Source organism: Vulpes vulpes, unplaced genomic scaffold (assembly GCF_048418805.1).
Source record: "Vulpes vulpes isolate BD-2025 unplaced genomic scaffold, VulVul3 u000000644, whole genome shotgun sequence".
Classification (NCBI taxonomy): domain Eukaryota; kingdom Metazoa; phylum Chordata; class Mammalia; order Carnivora; family Canidae; genus Vulpes; species Vulpes vulpes.
The window spans coordinates 1,584,219-1,604,770 of NW_027325787.1; the positions used below are offsets into that span (position 1 = coordinate 1,584,219).

Sequence of the window (20,552 nt, forward strand, 5' to 3'; positions counted from 1 at the left end):
ATAAAAAATAAAAGAAAGGATAAACAGCAGAAACTCCCTCTTCCACCAGGGCCCCCCATGGTATAACCCCAGAGGGCGCCATTCACATGAAATACATGCCCCTGCTCAGGGCCCCGTCCACCTAATTTCTCTCTCTACAGATACAACCGATACCATGCTCTTCTCCAACCTTCCAGAGACTGTCTGCACACATTTCCATGGATCATGGGTGTGTTATTCAACATAGACTATCTTTACCTTGCATCATTCGTTTTACTCATTTTCCACTGCTCATTTTAGGTCTTTGGGAGATTATCTAATATGACATGTGTAGAGTAGCCTCATTCTTTTTAATAATTATGCAGTCTTTAGTTGTATGGTGTGGAGGTACCATAGTTTAGCGACTCTCCCGTTTAACCAGTCCTCCATGTATGTAATCAACCTCTATTAGGTTGTTTCTAAATGGTTTCTATTACAAATGGTGCTGTATGTGCTCCCATGATTCCGCCCCACTGAGCACATCTGGAGCTTTGCCTTCCTAGAACTGGATTACTTGGGTAAGGCTGAGAAATGACTTTCTAATGGTGGAATTTCAGTCATCTGTGACAGGCATAGCTGAGCTATTTTGACACTGAGCTTTGGGGTGTGTCAGATGCTTCTAAAGAGTTGATGGTCTGTCTATGGGCCCCTCTCTGGTAGATTCGAGGCTAGCAATGATACTTGTGGGCTTTGAGTTTGTTACTCTCTAAATTGAAAAGGGAATTCACAGTGGAAAGGTAGCTTCTTTCGGGGCAACCAGTGCTCATTGATTAGATCCCTTACTTAAGGTAAGACCTCACTGGGCACTGAGGCTCTTGGCCACTCACAGCCACTCAATGTTGAATTCACTGGAGGCCCTGGTGGAAAGCTTGAGAAACTTCAGTTTGTTTGGTCTACGTGTTTTGAACCCATGCCCTACCAATGGGTTTAGTCTCCACAGAAACATATGGACTCAAGAGACTCTGGCTCTGGAATCACCTTGTGGGGAAAAGGGGAAGGTCCCCTACTCTTCCTACTGAGGATATGATTCCCCGTTTTCTTTTAAGATTTATTATTTATATTTTAGAGAGAGGGAGCATGAGAAGGGCGCACAGAGGGAGAGGGAGAGAGAATCTGAAGCAGACTCTGCACTGAGCCTGGGGCTGATGTGAGGCTTAATCTCATGACCTTGAGATCATGACCTGAGCCAAAATCAAGAGTTGGATGTTTAACTGACTACACCACCCAGGTGCCCAAAGATGTGATTCCTATTAATACCAGAGGATGGAGGGATGGAGGGATGGAGGAATGGAGGGAGGGATTGAGGGATAGAGGGATGAATGAACAGAGGGATGGATGGATGGAGGGATAGATGGATGGAGTATGGATGTATGGAGGGATGGATGGATGGAGGGAGGGATGATGGATGGTTGGAGGAATGGATGGATGGAAGGATGGAGGGAGGGAGGGATGGAGGAATAGATGGAGGGATGGATGGATGGAAGGAGGGATGGTGGGAGGGGTGAATACACAGATACATAGACATAGAAAGGTATATATCAGTCAAACAAGCATAAAGTTAGACCTTGTTTGGGGGGTTGTGCTCTACCACTTATGAGGTACGGGATTTTAGGGAGTTTCTTGGATCTCCCCAAGACCCATTCCCTGCCCCTAATGGGGTTAACAATGTCTTCTTTTGGAGCAGTGGTGAGGAACCAATGATTGTAAACCAATGAGGGTAAAGGGTCTGGTGCAGTGCCCAGCACATAGTGGGTTCTCATATATGGTAACTGCTATTGGGTATTGTATGACTGGGCATTCTCTGGTTGGTGTATTGAGGGCACATCTGTGGCAATGAGTCAATGGGCATGTACTTCATGTTTGACCCCTGCTTTGAGGGGATGACTCTGTGAGGTAAGGGTTCTCAGCCTTCTTTCCCTCCCGACATGCACAGCGGGTGATATTCACATGCCTGGCACACTCCCAGTGTACATTGCACAGGGCAGGATTTCAAGCCACACTCATTTATCTCCAGGCCAGAAAAACAACATTGTTACAGGAATGACCTAGATCCCCTTGAATTTATATTTTAAAAAATAAATAAATAATAAAAAGAAAGGAATAGCAATCACTCTCTGATTTTGGTGTTTTGGCTAAAATTTATTTGCAAAACAGCACCCGACTTCTATAGGCTGCCTTATAGAGTAATAGTAATGAGGGGCGAGGGCTGCCAGGTACCCTTTGGGGGGTAGGTTTGGGGTAAAATCCATTCCCTCCTTCAAATAGGAAGTGAAGGCCATCATCAGAGGGGTCTGGCCACCGTCCCTGCATTATTCTGGAATGCTTCCCTCTTCGACCTTTGCTGAGCGCCTGGCTTGAGGCATTAGGTCTTCTGCTGGGACCTTGGGGGAGCCACCAATTGCCACTTCAGCTGGTGCCTCGGATGCTTGGCCCAGAGGTCAGGCCCGCCGGGTCCAGGAGTGCCTTCTCAGTCCAACAGGAAAGCTCAGGCTTGACCTGCCAAAGCAGCTGCTTTAATACTCAGTATCTTCAACCGGGGGATGGACTCCAACCTCACCTGACCCTCCCGGCACACAACCACCTCAGCCCTGTGGGACCAACTGTCCTCTCCTCTGTGTCCCTGAAGCACTTTCTTCTGTGGCTATCAAAGAACTCACAGTTGGTTTAAAATGCATCTCTGCCCCATCCAGGGGAGTATTTCTTCTGTTTTGTTTGTGAGAGTTTTCGTACAAGCTCAAACCCTTCATCAAAATGACTCTGGGGTTTGCATGGTTTTCTATCTATGAAGCTGGAGTTGAAGACATACATTGGTGGTTTGGAATTTCCTGGGGTTCTTCTCCAGATAGCAAGGGTTGTGGGAAATCCTGCTTACCCAGAACCTCTGCTGTGGACACTGCCTTTGAACCCTGCTTTCATCCCTTTCGCAGTCAGCTAGTCATTCGACAAACACTGAACTCCCACTTTTGTGCCAGGCATTGCGTTAGGCATCTGATATACTGAGACGAAGAAGACGTGGGCTGTGCCTTGGAGGCCAACACAGTTTGACTGTCTAGCCCGAGATTCTTTTGTAGTTGGAGTATAGGTGGCATCCAGCGTTATATTCGTTTCAGGTGTACAAATACCGATCTGACAATTCTATAGGTTCTTCTATCCCCCCCATTTCTTCATCTTCCGAGCCCTGGGTTCTGCTGACACATCGAGACCTCTTTCCGGAGCATGTTAACCTTTCAGATGAAGCTGCCAGCTATTTTACCAGCAGAAATGGGCTTATTTGGAAATAGCAGGGAATTGCAATTCAAGATAAGCAAGTTGTGGCAAAACCACAGACAAGTCCAGAGGCAGTTCCAAGGAACCAAGGAGAGATAAGAGCTCCCCTCCAGAGCGAAGGGGGGGACACTGGGAGGGCTGTTACAGAAACCAGAAAGTCCTTTGGGGTAAACCGGGAGTTAGAAGGACAGTGGCTCTTCATTGGCGGAGCCGTGACTGTCATTGACTGGGCTGTCGTGGGAGAGGACGAAACCTTCCTTCCTCCTGCCGGGGCAGCGAAATAGCAGCTACAGGAGTGTGGCACTTGCAGGGTGTGGGGCTCCTATTGAGTCCGCCCAGCGGTGGGGTGTGAGAGCTCCTCCTGCTGGTCTCCCGACTCCATTTAAACTACACACTGAAAAAACCTCAAGGTTTCCTTTTATTTAATTTCCACGAAACATCAACAAACAGGATTCCTTTCTGAGTGTAATTTCCCGGAAGCCACCTCTGTATTTAAACATCTACATCATTTGCGAATACCTTCTCCCATTCTGTAGGTTGTCTTTTAGTTTTGTTGACTGTTTCTTTTGCTCTGCAGAAGCTTTTTATCTTGATGAAGTCCCAATAGTTCATTTTTACTTTGTTTCTCTTGCCTTCATGGATGAATCTTGCAAGAAGTTACTGTGGCCAAGTTCAAAAAGGGTGTCGCCTGGGTTCTCCTCTAGGATTTTGATGGAATCTTGTCTCACATTTAGATCTTTCATCCATTTTGAGTTTATCTTTGTGTCTGGTGCAAGAGAGTGGTCTAGTTTCATTCTTCTGCATGTGAATGTCCAATTTTCCCAGCACCATTTATTGAAGAGACTGTCCTTTTTCCAGTGGACAGTCTTTCCTCCTTTGTTGAATATTAAGTTGACCATAAAGTTGAGGGTCCACTTCTGGATTCTCTATTCTGTTCCATTGATCTATGTGTCTGTTTTTGTGCCAGTACCACACTGTCTTGATGACCACAACTTTGTAGTACAACCTGAAATCCGACAACCTACAGAATGGGAGAAGATATTTGCAAATGACATATCAGATAAAGAACTAGTATCAAGATCTATAAAGAACTTATTAAACTCAATAGCAAAGAAACAAACAATCCAATCATGAAATGGGCAAAAGACATGAACAGAAATCTCAGAGGAAGACATAGACATGGCCAACATGCACATGAGAAAATGCTCTGCATCACTTGCCATCTGGGAAATACAAATCAAAACCACAATGAGATACCACCTCACACCAGTGAGAATGGGGAACATTAACAAGGCAGAAAACAACAAATGTTGGAGAGGATGCAGGGAAAGGGGAACCCTCCTGCACTGTTGGTGGGAATGTGAACTGGTGCCGCCACTCTGGAAAACTGTGTGGAAGTTCTTCAAATAGTTAAAAATAGATCTGCCCTACGACCCAGCAATTGCACTGCTGGGGATTTACCCCAAAGATACACAGATGCAGTGAAACGCCGGGACACCTGCACCCCGATGTTTCTAGCAGCAATGTCCACGATAGCCAAACTGTGGAAGGAGCCTCGGTGTCCATCGAAAGATGAATGGATAAAGAAGCTGTGGTCTATGTATACAATGGAAGATTACTCAGCCATTAGGAATGACAAATACCCACCATTTGCTTTGACGTGGATGGAACTGGAGGGTATTATGCTGAGTGAAATAAGTCAATCAGAGAAGGACAAACATTATATGGTCTCATTCATTTGGGGAATATAAAAAATAGTGAAAGGGAATAAAGGGGAAAGGAGAGAAAAATGAGTGAAAATATCAGTGAGGGAGACAGAACATGAGAGACTCCTAACTCTGGGAAATGAACAAGGGGTGGTGGAAGGGGAGGAGGGGGGTGGGTGGGGGTGACTGGGTGACGGGCACTGAGGGGGGCACTTGATGGGATGAGCACTGGGTGTTATGCTATATGTTGGCAAATTGAACTCCAATAAAAAAGAAAACCATAAACAAAATAAAAATAAATAAAAATAAAAATCTACGGCATTTTTTTCATTTGCCGAAAATCTCTGTAAGGTGGTGTATTTGGAGTGGCAGCAGGTGGTGGTGGAGGTGATGGTGGTGGGATATAAAGAGGAAAATGTAAAATCCTGTTCCTTCTGGGCACTAAGTCTAAATAAAGACTTTGTCTTTATTAAAAGACTAAGTCTAAATAAAGAAGTCACATGTAGACAGAAAATCTGGCCTATTCCATTTGTGACAGCATGTGGCCTGCTATCACTTGTTCATGGCCAGCCCAAGTCCTGTGCTCCGTGGTAAGCACTGGGATAGGCCCGAGACGAGGCCCTGATCTCCAGGTACCTGGGATCTCCCTGGGAAAGAGAGAGAAGAGTTCAGAGCCTAATTAACATCAGGCCCAAGTCAGTGGCTCAGAGAACATTCTGGGGGCAAGGAACCCCAGCCCCAGCTGGTGTGAGCCTACTGGCTGCTTCATGGAGGCAGAAGATCCCAGAAGTTCTGAGGAATGGAAGGTCTTCAGGAGGGAGGGAGGGAGGACATGCCAGGCCAGGGGAAGGGCATGAGCAAAGTTCTTGACGTGTTAGGAATTTCTCATGAGAAACTGAGTCATGAGGGGCACTTGGTTGGCTCAGTCCGTTGAGCATCCAGCTCAAGTCATAATCTCAGGGTCATGGGATCAAGCCCTGCATTGACACCATGCTTGGTGGTGAGTCCACTTGAGATTCTCTCTCCCTCTGCCCCCCCACCCTCTCAAAATGAATTTAAAAAATATTTAAAAAGGAAGAAAGAAAGAAACTGAGACACAAAGGGAGAGGGAATGTGGTGTGGGGGCCAGAATTTGCTCCAAACAATGCCCCCTGGGGGCAGGACCGGGAAGGGCAGGAGGGGAGGAGGTAGGCACCTGATGCTGAATCTGCCGCCTTTCAGGGAAGCCAGCTTCTCATCTTGTTCCCCTTCTTTCCTTCACCCTGGCCCATTCCAAGATGGCATGATGGCCTTCACATTCCACCTGCAGTCCTGCCTCCCCGTTGCCATGAGGACCTTGATTCTTTTTTTTTCTTTTTAATTTTTTTTTTATTTATTTATGATAGTCACAGAGAGAGAGAGAGAGAGGCAGAGACACAGGCAGAGGGAGAAGCAGGCTCCATGCACCGGGAGCCCGACGTGGGATTTGATCCCCGGTCTCCAGGATCGCGCCCTGGGCCAAAGGCAGGCGCTAAACCGCTGTGCCACCCAGGGATCCCGAGGACCTTGATTCTACACACAAAACCAAACATCAGAAATGTGTCCAACATAGCTGGGGTAAGTGGGGCCAAGATGTATTTTAAAATTAAAAAACAAAAAAACCTTAGACATACCAGCTGTTTGGGGCCTGGGAATCCCTGGGATTTCTAGCTTCTGCTTGGGAAGCAAGAAGTAAGAGCGGGATGATTTTACTTCTGGTGGCTACCTCATTTCTCAGGAGGAGGTCTGGCACTTGGGCCGGACTCAGGTGTGCAAACCCCATCAGATGGCTCTGGCACCCCCAGTTCCACGTGGTCACCGCAGCCCATGGCGAGAACCGCCGAGAGCCCCCAAGGATGTGATAGGTTTTTCCTCTGGGGGAAAAGTGTCCCCAGATGACACTGCATTTGAATCTGGCTTTGATTCAGACCAGGTCCCCCCAGGTGCACCATCGCCTTGGTCTCTTCCCACGACGACACATGACACTCAAGGCTCTGAAAGGTCCTGTGAGAGAAAACAGCCAGCAAAGTTGTCCCTGACCCGAGGCCCAGCATGATTTCACGACCAGAGAGACTGTTCTGGTAACTGGAACGGCCAAAGAGAAAGCCGGTAGCATGGTTCAAAGAGCTGAGCGGGACAGCTTTCACCGTTGATCGACCCGGTGTGACTCTGGTGCCGTTTCTGGGCCATCGGGATCGTCTACTGTCACAGAACAAAGCAGCCCCAGGCTCAGCAGCGTAAACCCTATTGTGCCATGAGGCTGGGCCTCGCGGGTGCTTCTTCTGCTTCGGGGGTGTCGTGTCTGCTGGGGCTGCAGCGTCGCGGGGGTCCTTCCTCGCCTGCATGGCGTGGCCGGGCTGCACGAGCTTCCCTGTCGCCAGGGGCCTCTCCGGCTCTGGTGGCCGGAAGCCTTCACCCGGTCGGGACTCCAGGAGGTCAGGATGAGCCCGAAGGTGTGAGCACGTGTCAAACACCTGCCGGCGTCCCGCGGGCACAGCGACGCGTGGGGCCAAAGAGGAGTCGATGGGGAGCGGCCACGAGGGGCTGCGAACGCACGTGGTGGGGACCCACCGGGGTGACAGGCCGGCACCCCTCTGTCCCCGCAGCGCCCCGCAAACACCAGCTGAACCCCACTGCTCGCTGGAACTTGGTGTCGCCGGGAGAGCATTGCCCGGGGAGCCAGGGGTCCCCGCTCGGCTCCTTACAGGCCAGAGCCCCCGGTGAGCGGGGTGACTCCCTCGGCTCCTGTGAACTGGACGAAACAGGAGCCGTCGGGGGGAGTGACGGCCCACCCGAGTTAGCCGCCGTCGTGGAATGTTCCACGGGGAAAGAGGCTCATTCTGCAGAGCGGCCGGAACACCCCAGTTTGGGACTATGTCTTCCAGGGCTTTGCATCAGAATAGGAACATTAAAGGGGCTTTTCTCCCCTCTCTCGGCATGAAGTCAAACAAGCAAACTAACTAACTAACTAACTAACTAACTAACTAACTAACTAAATAAATAAATAAATAAATAAATGAATGAATAAGGAAAATGTTTCCGTGAAGTAAAAGGACTCAGGAGACTCACTTCATTTCTCTTCACAAAGAAAAAGCCTCCGTGACCTTAGCTGGAGCCGGAGAGGAATCACCTCTCTGCACCGCCTTGCACACGCACCACCGCGTCCCAAAGCCACCTGCCGCAGAGGCCTCCCTGGGCGTGCTGCTCCTAATGGGGACAGCTCGGGGACTCTCCACCATCACAGTGGAGATGAACAAAACCAAAACACAGCGCCCTCTGAAGTACATTTAATTAAAAAAGAAACAAAGACGGTTTGTGCACATACCTCTCTGATTTGTGGTATTAAAAAATCCAATTTGCTCTCACAACAGGCTTTGGAGGAAAGAAAGGGCTGGCTAAGGAAAGCCAGGCGTCTGGGGCCCTGAATTCCCTTCCCCCTCCGTCCAGATTATTTTGGGACACACGCTGGGCTTGCTCAAGACGTGCAGTCAGCCTCGTTGGGCTGTCCGGGACTGGCGGGTCCTCCAGTCTGTCCTCACTTTGGAAGTCTGTGACCTTGGCAGAGACACCGGGGGTTGGATGTCACGAGTCCCAGGCCATGAGCTCAGAAGTGGGTCCTAGAATGTTCCCCGCAGGTGGTTGCAGTCACTCCCTCCTACCATCCCCGAGGAGGAAGGCGCCAGAGGGGGTGGAGGACCCACCCCAGGGAGGCCTGGTGCCCGCAGCCCCACAGTGACCCAAGAGGGACTCAGGGGTGCCCCCATCACAGACTGAAATCCTGGCTGTGCCACACACCAGCTGTGCGAAGTCACTTCGTCCCTTTGAGCCTTGCTCGCCTCGTATAAAATACAACTGATTGACACCTACAGAGTACTCAGCGCGGACAGCCTGGCATGTAGCAAGCCCTCGAAATATTAGCGGACAGTGTCATCGTAGGAAAGATACGTCCACATGTCGATACAGCAAATCGAGCATCTGGGAGAATTGTCACCAGGGCTATTTCTCCAAAACGGCGTAATTACATTTTTCTTTGGGAAGGTCTTTTTAAAGCAAATAATCCTTTTAAAAAAATGATGTTTCTTGTTTGTGTTTTTCCTCTGGTTACAGAATGATACCTATTTATTACATGAATTTTAGAGTGTTGAGAAAAGCCCAAAAGAGAACATTAAAAAAAAAAAAAAGTCAGTCTTGTCACCAGGGATAACCATGATTCATATTTAGATGTATTTCCTCCTAGTTCTTTCTCTCACCAATTTTACAAAAAGGAGACCATGCCAGACACAGTGTTTTGTTACCTGGTGGTGTTCCTTTAACCGTATGTTAAAAACATCTTCCAACATCATTAGCTATTCCTTCCGTACCAAAAATTTAATTATCTATGCAGGACTCCATTGGATGAAGGTAACTCCAATCCCTAAGTCTGGTTTGCCTGTGTGTTTGGTGTGTGTGTGTTTGGTGTGTGTGTGTGTGTGTTTGGTGATTGACACATGGGGGGTTCTCTTTGAGGTGGGTGTCATCACCACCGTCGCATCCAAGGGAGCACTAAGGCTGAGGGCCACACTGCTGGTCAGGGCAGGATTGGGATTCAAGTACAGGTTGGTTTACCTCTAAAGCCCAAGGGTGTCACCAAGAACCTCTCGCCCTGGCTGCAGAAGTACAGTCACGTCATGGCCCAGGCCAGGGACCTGTCTGCACAGCTTGCAGAAGAAAATAAAAACACTGGTATTAGCAACACCCGCAGGCAGCCACCACTGACACCACGCCTGTGTCCTCCCGGACTCACATGGCATAAAGGGCCCTACTGATGCTGCTCCTGCGGTAGCTCCGCAGTGAGCCCACCTTTCTCCCAGCTCAGCTCACGCCTTCTCTGCCTCTCCTCACCCACAGACTGACTGTTCCTAATGCCTCAGTGTCTCTCCATGGCTGCCCCTTAGCCTGGTACCAAGATCTGTATGGGGCATCCAGTGGCTCAGCGGTTAAGCATCTGCCTTTGGCTCAGGGTTTGACCCCGGGGTCCTGGGATGGAGTCTTGCATTGGGCTCCCTGCAAGGAGCCTGCTTCTCCCCCTGCCTATGTCGCTGCCTCTCTCTGTGTCTCTCTCATGAATAAATAAAATCTTAAAAAAAAAAATCTCAGGGTCATGAGATCGAGCCCTGTGTTGGGGGGGGTCCCAGCTCAGCAGGGAGTCTGCTTTTTCTCCCTCCACCTCTGCCCCTGTCCTGCTCACATGCATATGTGCTCAGTCTCTTGCTCTCGCTCTCTAAAATTAAAAAAAAAATTTTTTTTTAATTTTAAAAAAATTTAAAAAAAATTTTTTTTAATTTTAAAAAAATTAAAAAAAAAAAAGATCTTAGTAACCTGGCTCTGGCTCAGTGTCATCCCTGAACCTGCATGGAGAGCCAGACCTCACTGGAGGGGTACGCGGAGCAGCTGAGGGACATGGTAGCCTTCTTCTTGGACTGTGGCTTCTCCCTGGAAGCAGCCTTGGAGAGGGTGGGCCTCCCCAGAAGAGACTCAGCAGGCCACGGCCCCATGTGGGAATACAAGGTAGGGGCATGATCTACAAGGGTGGCATGACTTGGAAATGGAGATGGCCGCGTATTTTCTGCTCCCAGGGAGAGCACTGACGCCAGGATGCAGGACCCCCACGTGGCCTCAGTTCAGTCACTTTCTAGGTGCGCAGCCCCAGACAGGCAGCTGGCCTCTCTGAGCATGTTCCCTCTTCTGGAAAGTGGGGCGTCCACCTGTGGGAGGGCCGTGAGCACCCCATGTGGCCTTGAGCCCTTACACACTATTGCAGCTGTGCAAACCAACCCTGTTTAGAAACTTGTCTGGCTTCTTCAACCCAGAGCATCTCAGTGAGTTTTTTTAAAATCCTCCTGGGCTCAAACTTTTCCTGGGGTCGGGGAGAATGGGCCCCACTGGTCCAAAGCCCAGGGATTCGGGGCAGAGCCTTGGCCGGCCAGGTGGCAGCAGGGTCAACTTTCTGTCAGGAGGGCTGGGTGCTGTTCTGGGCCAGCGGTGGCCCCTGGTGGCCAAAACTACAGTGTGGTGGCCCCTCCCCGAGATGCACCTGCTGCTGTGATGGCCCCCCAGCCGGGTCCCTGAGGTACTGCCCAGCTGCTGCTCATTGAGGCCAGAGGACCAGATTCCCCCGAGCCACGGAGCCCTCCGGGACCTCGGTGTAAGGACTGACAGGCTGCATGCTGGGGGAACAGCCAGCGCCCGTGGTCCTCTGCGGGCTCCCCCATAGGTCCTCAGAGTGGAGATTTGGGCATGGCCTCCCCAGCGTTTAGGAAAACCCACTCGTTTGGGGCTCCTGCCAGGGAGGCCCAAGCTGCCTCTGAGGAGAAGCAGTTTTCATGTGTGAAGTATGTGCCTGAGTGGTCTCCTCAAAGGCAGGGGAGAAGGGGGGCAGGGGCTGCTACTTGGGGGCTGGAGGTGGGGGAGGGGGCCCCAAACATACCACCATTTGCAGCAGGTGCATCATGTGCAGCTTTTCATTTGCATGAGCTTAAAGCCCTGAGAGAGAAAAGGACTTGCCCACACCCTGAAGCCAGCCTGGCACCCAGGACTCCCGGCTCCCATCTATAAAGTGTCAGTGACGGAGGAAGGGATGCTTGGCACAGAGTACTGGTCTTGGCCCCTGGTGCATGTTCAGCACAGCCCTGGCTGTCCGTGACATCACACTTACCAATAGCTTTCTTTTTTTTTTTTAAGATTTTATTTATTTATTCATGAGAGACACAGAGAGAGGCAGAGACACAGGCAGAGGGAGAAGCAGGCTCCATGCAGGGAGCCCGATGTGGGACTCGATCCCAGGACCCCAGATCACTCCCTGAGCCGCAGGCAGATGCTCCACTGCTGGGCCACCCAGGGGCCCCAGTAGGTTTTGACTGAGTACGGTCACCTCGGGCCTGGGGTCTGGATGGTCCAGGCAGTCATCTTGGATTCCGTGGGGCCCAGAGAGGAGGAAGCGCCCCCGGAAGGAGGCCTCAGGGAGCACTGCCCATGCCCTGCGAAAGCCCCTGCCACGTGTCCCTTCCTTTCTACATCCTGAGATTCGGGCACCGCCAAGTTTTGCCCCGCTGCTGCCAGGCGCGCTGCAGGGAAGGAAACCTGCCCCTTCTTCCCTTCTAGGTCCTTTGGCTGCTCTCCTATGTCAGCTGACATAAGATAGATTAACAAGAGAGAAACAAATTTAATTTCATACCTACGTGACCAAAGCAGGAGGCCTTTAATGCCTTTCAGACAAAGAAACCAACAACACATTTGTGAAGGATTGAGCAGACAAAGAAGTCGGGCTTGGGGTAGTAGAGTAGCGAGGAAGTCGCAAGGTTTGTTGCTAGAGCCCCTCAGCCCTGGATGTGCCATCGGTGGCCGTGGGGAGGCCTTCCGCACGCCCGTACAGGGACGGGACCTTCACATGTGGGATTTCTTTCCTACTTCTCAGGGGGAGATGGGTGTCAGAGTCTTTGTCTTGTGTGGCAACTTCTCAGGTAACTTTAATTTGAAGCACTCAGTGTGCCGCAGTGGCAGGTGTGGGGGTGGCACACTGTCCCCCTCGGCACCCACAGCCAAGACTGTCCCAGGGGATCGGCATCCTGGCCATGTCCTAAATCTTCCATAAGCCCCACTGCCACGGCCAGAAACCACCCAGGGGAGAAAACAGCACTGCCCGTGACAGTCACACAGGTCATCCTGAGGCAGGGGGAGCACGGCAGGGCCCCTTGGGGTCCAGTGGGGTCCGGGCACAGTTCTGCACCCCACTCGGGGACTCAGGAGGCAGAGCAGACCCCAGTACCTCCTTCCAGACCCTTTGCCCTTGGCTCCACCTCTGACTCTCCCAGAGGTCCTCACCTGTGATCCACGGGCCCCTTGGGGTCTATGGAGGAAAGTCAGGGGGCCCATGGAATTGGATGAAAAAATATTACGTGTTTATTTTCATGACTTTGTGGCTGCCCAGAGAACTCCTGCATATGCTCGTGTCCCGTGGCAGGTCTTCTAGATATCTCAAAAATATCCTCTAAGTTGGTCACTGCTCCAAAATTATCATGGTCACCTGCTTCCTTAGGCTGTTCGGGAGGCACCCATAGCACCGTATCATACTTTCCCATAATCTGATGACAAGATTGGCAATAGAGTCGGTTTCCTCTGTAAACCTATGCATTTCCCTTTAGCCAGTTAAAGACTTTACTTTGAGCAGGGGGCGGGGGTTCCGGAGCCCAGCAGGCTACCAGCAGGGTCCACAGCACCTACAAAGTTCAGGTTCTCAGTACCAGCACGTTCTCATTTCTGTGTCACATAAAAGTAGAAGCCATAATAGCTGCTTGGACCCCCTCCTTCACTCGGCTGCCCTGAACTCTTGGGGCCCAGGGTTTCCCTCTGTTGTTAATTGTTTTCCACCTCTTTGCCTGGATTTCAGACGACGGTGCCTTGCACCACCACGGCTGGCTTTTGGTGCCTGCTGGTGGTCACAGTGAGGCCCATCCCCAAGGACCAGCTAGTGCGGGGCCAGCTTCTCCACGGGGAACACGGGACAACCCATTCATATCGGTGACCCGGGTGAGCGTCCACTCTCATTCATGGTTCTGACAGCCACCCTTGAACTTTGGCCCAAGAAGATAGGGAACTTGCTAAGTTCCTGAGCAGCTCCAGCTTGTCCTCATCTTCCCCAGGAGTTCCTGGGTGGTGGAGGGTGGGGGCGTGGGGGATCCTAGATGAGGCTCAGACTCACAGCCAACCTCACCCAAGCACAGGTGAACCTGGGGTGGGAGGAGCGGGTGGTAGAGTGACCGCTGACCTATTTGTCCTTGAACTTGAGCTCAGGGCAACCTCTAACAGCTCAGGGCTGTTGTTCAGTAGCACATCTGGGCAGGGAAGGGCCTTGTTTCAAAGGTTGGCTCGAACGGATCCCCAGTGTATTAACTTGGTCAGAGCCTGAGTGAGCAGCTCCAAGCATGGCAGCCGTCTAGGTGGTTCTCAGAGGGCCTCATGAAGGCTCAGGTTTGGGTCTTGGCTGAGAGTCAGGGCTCAGTGTGCCTGAATTGCTCAGTGTGTGACAAGCAGCTCAGACGGACCTGCGTTCTGTGACGACGCAGTCAGCACCAGCCGCCTTCCTCATAGAAAGATGACCTCAGGGCCACCCAAGGCAAAGTTGAACTGTCTTCTTGTGAATGGGTTGGGCCCAACATATCCATCTCTGCTGTCCTCCGAGCCTTCAGATGCCGGCCCAGGGGTAGGGATGCTGTTGGTGGTCAAGCGATAGGGGTTAGGTCTGTGCTCGGTGACCCAGCCTGTATCACAATGAACGTTAGCTCACAAATGCTGGCTTGCTTAGCCATCGGCACTGGGCATTGGGCTCAGCACATCCCAGGGCCCATCTGGCAACCATGCCAGGCGTTCGAGATGCTGTGTTCTGAAGCTGTGCGACTCAGAATGGACTAGAAGTTAGAGGGTGTCCTGGGTTGTTCAAGTCTCGATTCCTTTTCTCCAGTACCATTGACAGCAAGCCCATGACTAAGAGTTTCTCTGGGAGAAAGAGACATAAACCACTCGACGTGTTCAACTTGGATGGGACCTACCAGGGCAAGACCCAAAGGAATTCATTTTCCTTTTCCATTTGCAGGATGGTTGGGAATCAAAGATCTTTCCAAACCTGACTAGGGGGATCTTGTGGTGTGTCAGCCAGGGGATGTCCCAGGGTTCTGGCGTTCTCTGGTGACCAGTCTCGAGGCCTTCAGCAGCTGCAGTACATCCGGGCTTCCAGGGGGCTTCCAGAGGGCTTCCAGGGGGGCTGTTCCACCCTGAGACCCAGGTTGGGAACAGGTGGATTTCTCATTCTTGGAAGCATAGGCTTTCAGTGCAGTGACTTCGCAAACAGAGTCCCAACACAAAACACAGAACATGCAGAGCCCACGGGCTCCCTTCTCTTCTGCCCAGGGCTAGGTCTCCCCAGCAGCTTATATGTTTTGATTAAATATATTTCCATCTTCAGAAGGCTCCCAGTCCATCCTACCAGAAAGACAGATACTTAACGTGACTCTCTGAGACATTTTGAAGGCTGATGGGACTTTGAAAACAGGAGCGAAGGCAAATGACACAACTAAACACCCCATGTGATGTGGTATTTGCAAGGTGCAGGTCCCCTGCTCCTCACAGCTCTGTCCCCGGAGGCCAGTTACCTGCAGCCAGCTGCAGTCAAGAAGCCGATGACCATCCCCTGAGGTCTGCTGTGGCCTCACACCACATCACACGCCTGTGTCATTGCCTTCGCCTCCTCTCATCACGTGGGCATGTTACTGTCTCCCATGGTCACAAGAAGAAGGGTGAGGACAGGACAGTAAGATCTTTATTAGAAAGGGAGACCCCAGTCACAATGCTTTCATTCTAGTATATTGTCCTAATCGTTCTGTTTTTTAATTAGTTATTGCCATGAATCTCTTACTGTGCCTAATTTAGAAATTAAACTTTATCATAGGGAGGTACGGATAGGAGAAAACCTCGTCTATAGAGGGTTCAGGGCTAGACGCAGTTTCACATCCACCGAGGGTCTTGGAATGTATCTTGGCTAAAGCAATACTGTCCGTTTATTTTTTTTCAAAGAAGTGGGGTGATATTACAATGGAGAGACACACGAGGGTGCCCTAACTCGCTCACAGTGAGGCAGGGGTGTGTTAGGAACATTTAGAAGCATATTATCTGTTGTGTACTCTGTTACTTTATGCCTTGATTTTAACTGAGCATTAAGGGAATGCAGTATTTTAATTATAACTCTGCCAATATCTTTGTCTAGAGGCCCATTGCCATTTTTGTCGCCTTTCAAGGAAGGCAGGATTACATTTTTCTCTCTTTCAGATGGAGTTGGTGTAGTGTATTCTTGGTTACCAAAATACAGTCTGGGGACTTTGACATGGTTAAATATTCGTGGTGTGTAAAAAAAAAAGCATGATACATAACTGTACGATCTCAATTACATTAAAATGTTTACTTGTGTTAGATACACACGTGGGACCTAGAAGTCAAACTATAGACTGCTTGTGATTATGGATGACTTTGTTCTTTGCTTCTTGTGTTTTTCAGTTTCCTTTTAGGCACATGTTAACTTTTAAAAAATAAATTTAAAAAAGAAAAGAAAAGAAAGAGAAGAAAGAAAGAGAGAAAGAAAGAAAGAAAGAAGAAAGAAAGAAAGAAAGAAAGAAAGAGAAAGAAAGAAAGAAAGAAAGAAAGAAAGAAAGAAAGAAAGAAAGAAAGAAAGAAAGAAAGATCCTAAGAATAACTATTGCAGCCTGTTTGGTAGACACCAGAAAATTCTAGCCAGGCCAGCCACCCTTGAGCTACAAATCATAGAATTGAGTATTGCTTCAGTTTTTTTTTTTGAAAGCACTCGTATACGTTTAGCTATCAGAATGGCCTCATAATAGAGGAAGATTATTTCTAATATAGCAGTGAGGCATAAATGCCAAGGTCCATGGAATTCTATTCATTTGTTTCTTTGACATTAAATGTATTGGGCACCTACTACATGCCAGGCACGGACCCAGACCTTGGGAATGAAACGCTGCACGAGACCAGGTGCTGTTCTCAGAAGTTTGTGGTCATTCCTGAATGTGTATGTGCTCCTATGTGTTCACACACCCACACACGTGTGGTAAATGTTGTCCAGCACGGTGGCATCCCTGTCCTGCTGCCAATTGCGGGGACAGGGGGGAAGGTGCTGCAGAAGAGGGTCCACTGCCTTGGGCAGCCCAGCAAACTCGAGCCCATTAGCTCTGGCTCAAAAAAGCCCACCTGATTATAAATGAGGCCAAATGACATCATTGTTTAGGGACGACCTTGAATATTTTTAATTTTATAAAAATCACACTCAGGCGTCTGGGTGGCTGTCACTGGGGTGTCATCCAACTCTTGATTTCAGCTCAGGCCGTGATCTCATGGTCCTGAGGTCGTGCCCCACAGCTGGGCTCTGTGCACAGCAGGGAGTCTGCTTCTCTCTCTCTCTCTCCCTCTGCCCTTCCCCAAGCTAGCACTCTCTCTCTCTTTTTCTCTCTCTCATTCTCTCTCTAAAAATAAATAAATCTTTTTAAAAAATCATGCTCAGACTTCAATAATTAAACTTCTGTTAGTGTTAGATTAGCTGCCACACACCTCACAGCTGATGGAGTGGAGCCTTGGGTCACGCTCTGAGCTGACTGTCCTGGTGTGCTCCTGACATGAGAGGGCCCGGTCTTAGGTCGTGTCCAAAACACAGAAAAATCATGATTGCATTCATCAAAATCCTTAGTTCTTGCCTCTCTAAAAATTAAGTGGGAATGCTTTGTGCAATTACCAGTGCTGATTTTTTTTAAATGCATATAGTGCTCGTGAATTCCCAAAAGAAGCGAATGCACCAAAATACTGATGTTGGTGGTTCGATTTTGAATACTTTTGGGGGTTTTTAATTTATTTACCACCCCCACACACACACACACACTAATTTCAACACTGAACATAAGAGAGGGTTTGGAAGGTAAGCTTATTAACTGGGCACATTGCCATCACCACTAAATTGGGACTGGAAAGGTAAAAAAAAAAAAAAAGGAGTGTGGTTGTTTCTAAGTCATCAACTGCCACCATTTAAACAAAGTCATCCATGTGTCCCTAATCTCCTCCTTTTGTGCCATCGCCCCAAGGTTGGGTGTAGAATAGATTCTTGTGTGTGTGTGCTGGGCAGCAGAGGTGGGTGCAGGGTCTGGCCCCCACTCCCTTGAGGATGCTGCTGGGGCAGAGCCCTGCAAGTGACGGCCTCACAAGGGCTTGCAACCAACACATATATTGCATATTGCATCTCAGAGAAAGGACAGTCCTTCTGTGGCTTGCGACCCACTGGCTCTCTAGACATGGGATCCATGAGGGTCTTTTGGTTCCAATGAGGAGGAGGTCAGCGGCAAGCTAGTTGAGGGGCTCTTCTCTTTGCCCTGCACCGTCGTTGAAGAGCAGCATGTCTAATCCCACGCTGACGTGCACAGAAATTCAATCCATTTACTGGCAAAGCCTCCAAAAAGAGTGAAGGTGCAGCCTTCCCTGGGGCTCTCCACCTCTGTTTCTCCTCAGCAGAACAGGAGAAATAAGCACTAGACCTCCCTCTCAGGGCTGTGGTCGGTAATAATAATGACAGCTATCATCCACTGAGTTTTACCCTGGGCCAGACATGTGCTAAAAGCTTTGGCACATTTCCTCTTATTAAATCCTTCCACTGACCCTATGAGGCAGCTATTATAACTTCTTTTAACAGATGGGGAGACTGAGGCATGTAGGGTTAAGAAACTTGCCCAAGTCCACATAACCTAGCATGTGATCCGGGCAGATGTTGACTCCAAGGCCCATGATCAATAAAGGGTTGGATAAATCGGCATCTGAGTTTAAATGGTAGATCACAGTCCCGTCAGGCCAGTTAAAACAGCTCCTGCCTCCCCTGGCTCACACCTTCTCACAAGCCATGAGTCTTGATCTCGGTGGGGTTTTTTTTGTACTTTGAAGGAGGCATATGTGGTCTCACCGCAGGCCCATCTGTCCCCTCTTTGCCAAGCAGATCTCTGAATAGATGGTGGTGGGGTCCCCGTGGAAGACAGCGGGGTGAGGTCAGCCTGGAGAGGTCACGCCTCGTGGTCAGAGGCCCAAGACCCAGACAGAGCAGATTACGGTGACAGTGGTACAGAGAACAGCACCTGGGCAGAGCTACCGAGCCACCAAGCTGGGTCCCTTTTTGGGCTGACTAATCCTTCGGCCAAGAATCTAACAGTGCAGAACAGCCTTAAAAATGAGCTCTCCTATGGGCTTGGGATCAAAGTTCTTCAGTAGCAAAACTTCCTTCAAAACTATAAGGCATTGCTATTTCACGTTTTTGTCTGTCAGATTGCTCATTCGTTTGTTCCTTCTGCAGAGAGTATGGTTTATTTGGCATAGAAACCCACAGTGGTTCTGGGACCCGTGCCTACACACCCATGCACCTTTTAGAACACGTGCATGTGTAGAGATGAAAGCTCCTGGCTCTGTACACAGAGGGCCTCTTCCATAGTTGATCTCCTGGGTGGATATGTTTTTTAAATTTCTGTGATATTGTCTCCCCCACGAACATTCTAACCCAGGCTGACAGCTCTTCTATTCAGCACAAGGGTCACAAGGGAAGATGATATATTAATTCCGCCAATTGCCCAAATTAAAAAAAAAAAAAAAGGTGGCAAGTAAACTTACTGCAGACCCAGTGCATCCTAGCTTCATGAGAATGACCTGGGAGGGCATCCACAAAACCCCCCTAGGGTGTCTGTGCAAACTGTGTCTAGGTTTGAAGAGTGAGGCGTGGGGAAAGGTGGATTTATGACTGTCCGGGCAAGTCAATCCTGTCTATTAAGGAGTATCTTAATGGCATCTTTAATCCTCAAGAACAACAGACGTTTCGATGCCTACTATATTAGGTAAGCAGATATAAGATTAATGCCAGTAAAAAAAAAAAAAAAAAAAAGATTAATGCCAGTAGATGAGCATCACTCCCTGCGCATTGTAATAGAGCCACTCAGTCATTTTTGAGAGGATGCTGGCTTGCCTTTGAGGTGCCTGGGGAATACGAGGAACACAAAATTTATTTATAGTGACATCATTTGCTCTCATAATAAAATCATCACAAATGACGAGATGATCGTCTGCTCTGAATTCGACAAAGTTCTCTCTCCTCTCCTCTCTCTTTGGATGTTTATCACATCCTGTGAAATAGGTTACATTCCAGTCGTTTTTCTTTAAAAAATAATTCTTCTTCTCTCCCCAACTGCCAACAGCAATTCATGTTCGCTGTAGAAACATCAGAAAATATATGAGTGTAAAGAGGCAGTGAAAACGACCAGAAGCCCATCACAGTGAACCATTATTGACAAAAAGTTGGATATTTGCCCTTAAAACTCTTTTTCTTCAGTCTTAAACCTGTAAGACTGAAAAAATAATTTATATATTCTTTATATATATATATCTTCCTTTTTAATATATTGTGAACATCCTTTCATGTCATTAATCTTCTACAGCATTCTTTTTAATACTTGCATAGAATTCCATTCTACAAATGTCGCACTATTTTTATTAACATCCATTATTTGACACCATAAACAAGGCTTCGATGAACACCTTCTTACCACGTGGGAGTACGTCCCCACCATCCCTTTACTGGGGTAAAGCTCCTAGATGTGATTAGCTCATGCGGTGGAACATACAAATCTGAGGACAAATCCCCCTCCAGACAAATGTCCCAGTTTCCACTCCCACTGCAGGCACATGGAGGGCCCCTTCCTGCAGCATTCCCCCCTCCACCTGGAGGCCCCCATGCTCCATGCAGGTAAACTGAGGTCCAGAGCAATCAAGGGATGAGGCCAAGATCACACAGCTACTTTGGGCTTTACCATAAGTGTCCAGATTCTAAGTCTGGAACCGTTCACCCATGACAGGAACTCCAACCCTGTCCCTTCACAGTGTCCCCAAGTATCTCAGGGACAAGCCGGCGTCCTCTGGCCACATTCCTCG

At 49.2% G+C, this 20,552-nt stretch overlaps 1 protein-coding gene across 1 annotated transcript in view; it reads left to right on the forward strand.

Annotated features, from left to right (window-relative positions):
• Positions 1–6,261: 6,261 nt before the first annotated feature.
• Positions 6,262–20,552, forward strand: part of DGLUCY (D-glutamate cyclase) — a 37,906-nt gene continuing 23,615 nt past the window's right edge. Inside the window, 6 exon segments of the mRNA XM_025982581.2 lie at positions 6,262–6,320; positions 6,530–6,587; positions 10,407–10,556; positions 13,435–13,521; positions 13,523–13,574; positions 14,638–14,760. Coding sequence (XP_025838366.2) covers positions 6,274–6,320; positions 6,530–6,587; positions 10,407–10,556; positions 13,435–13,521; positions 13,523–13,574; positions 14,638–14,760 — 517 coding nt within the window. The 5' untranslated portion in view covers positions 6,262–6,273.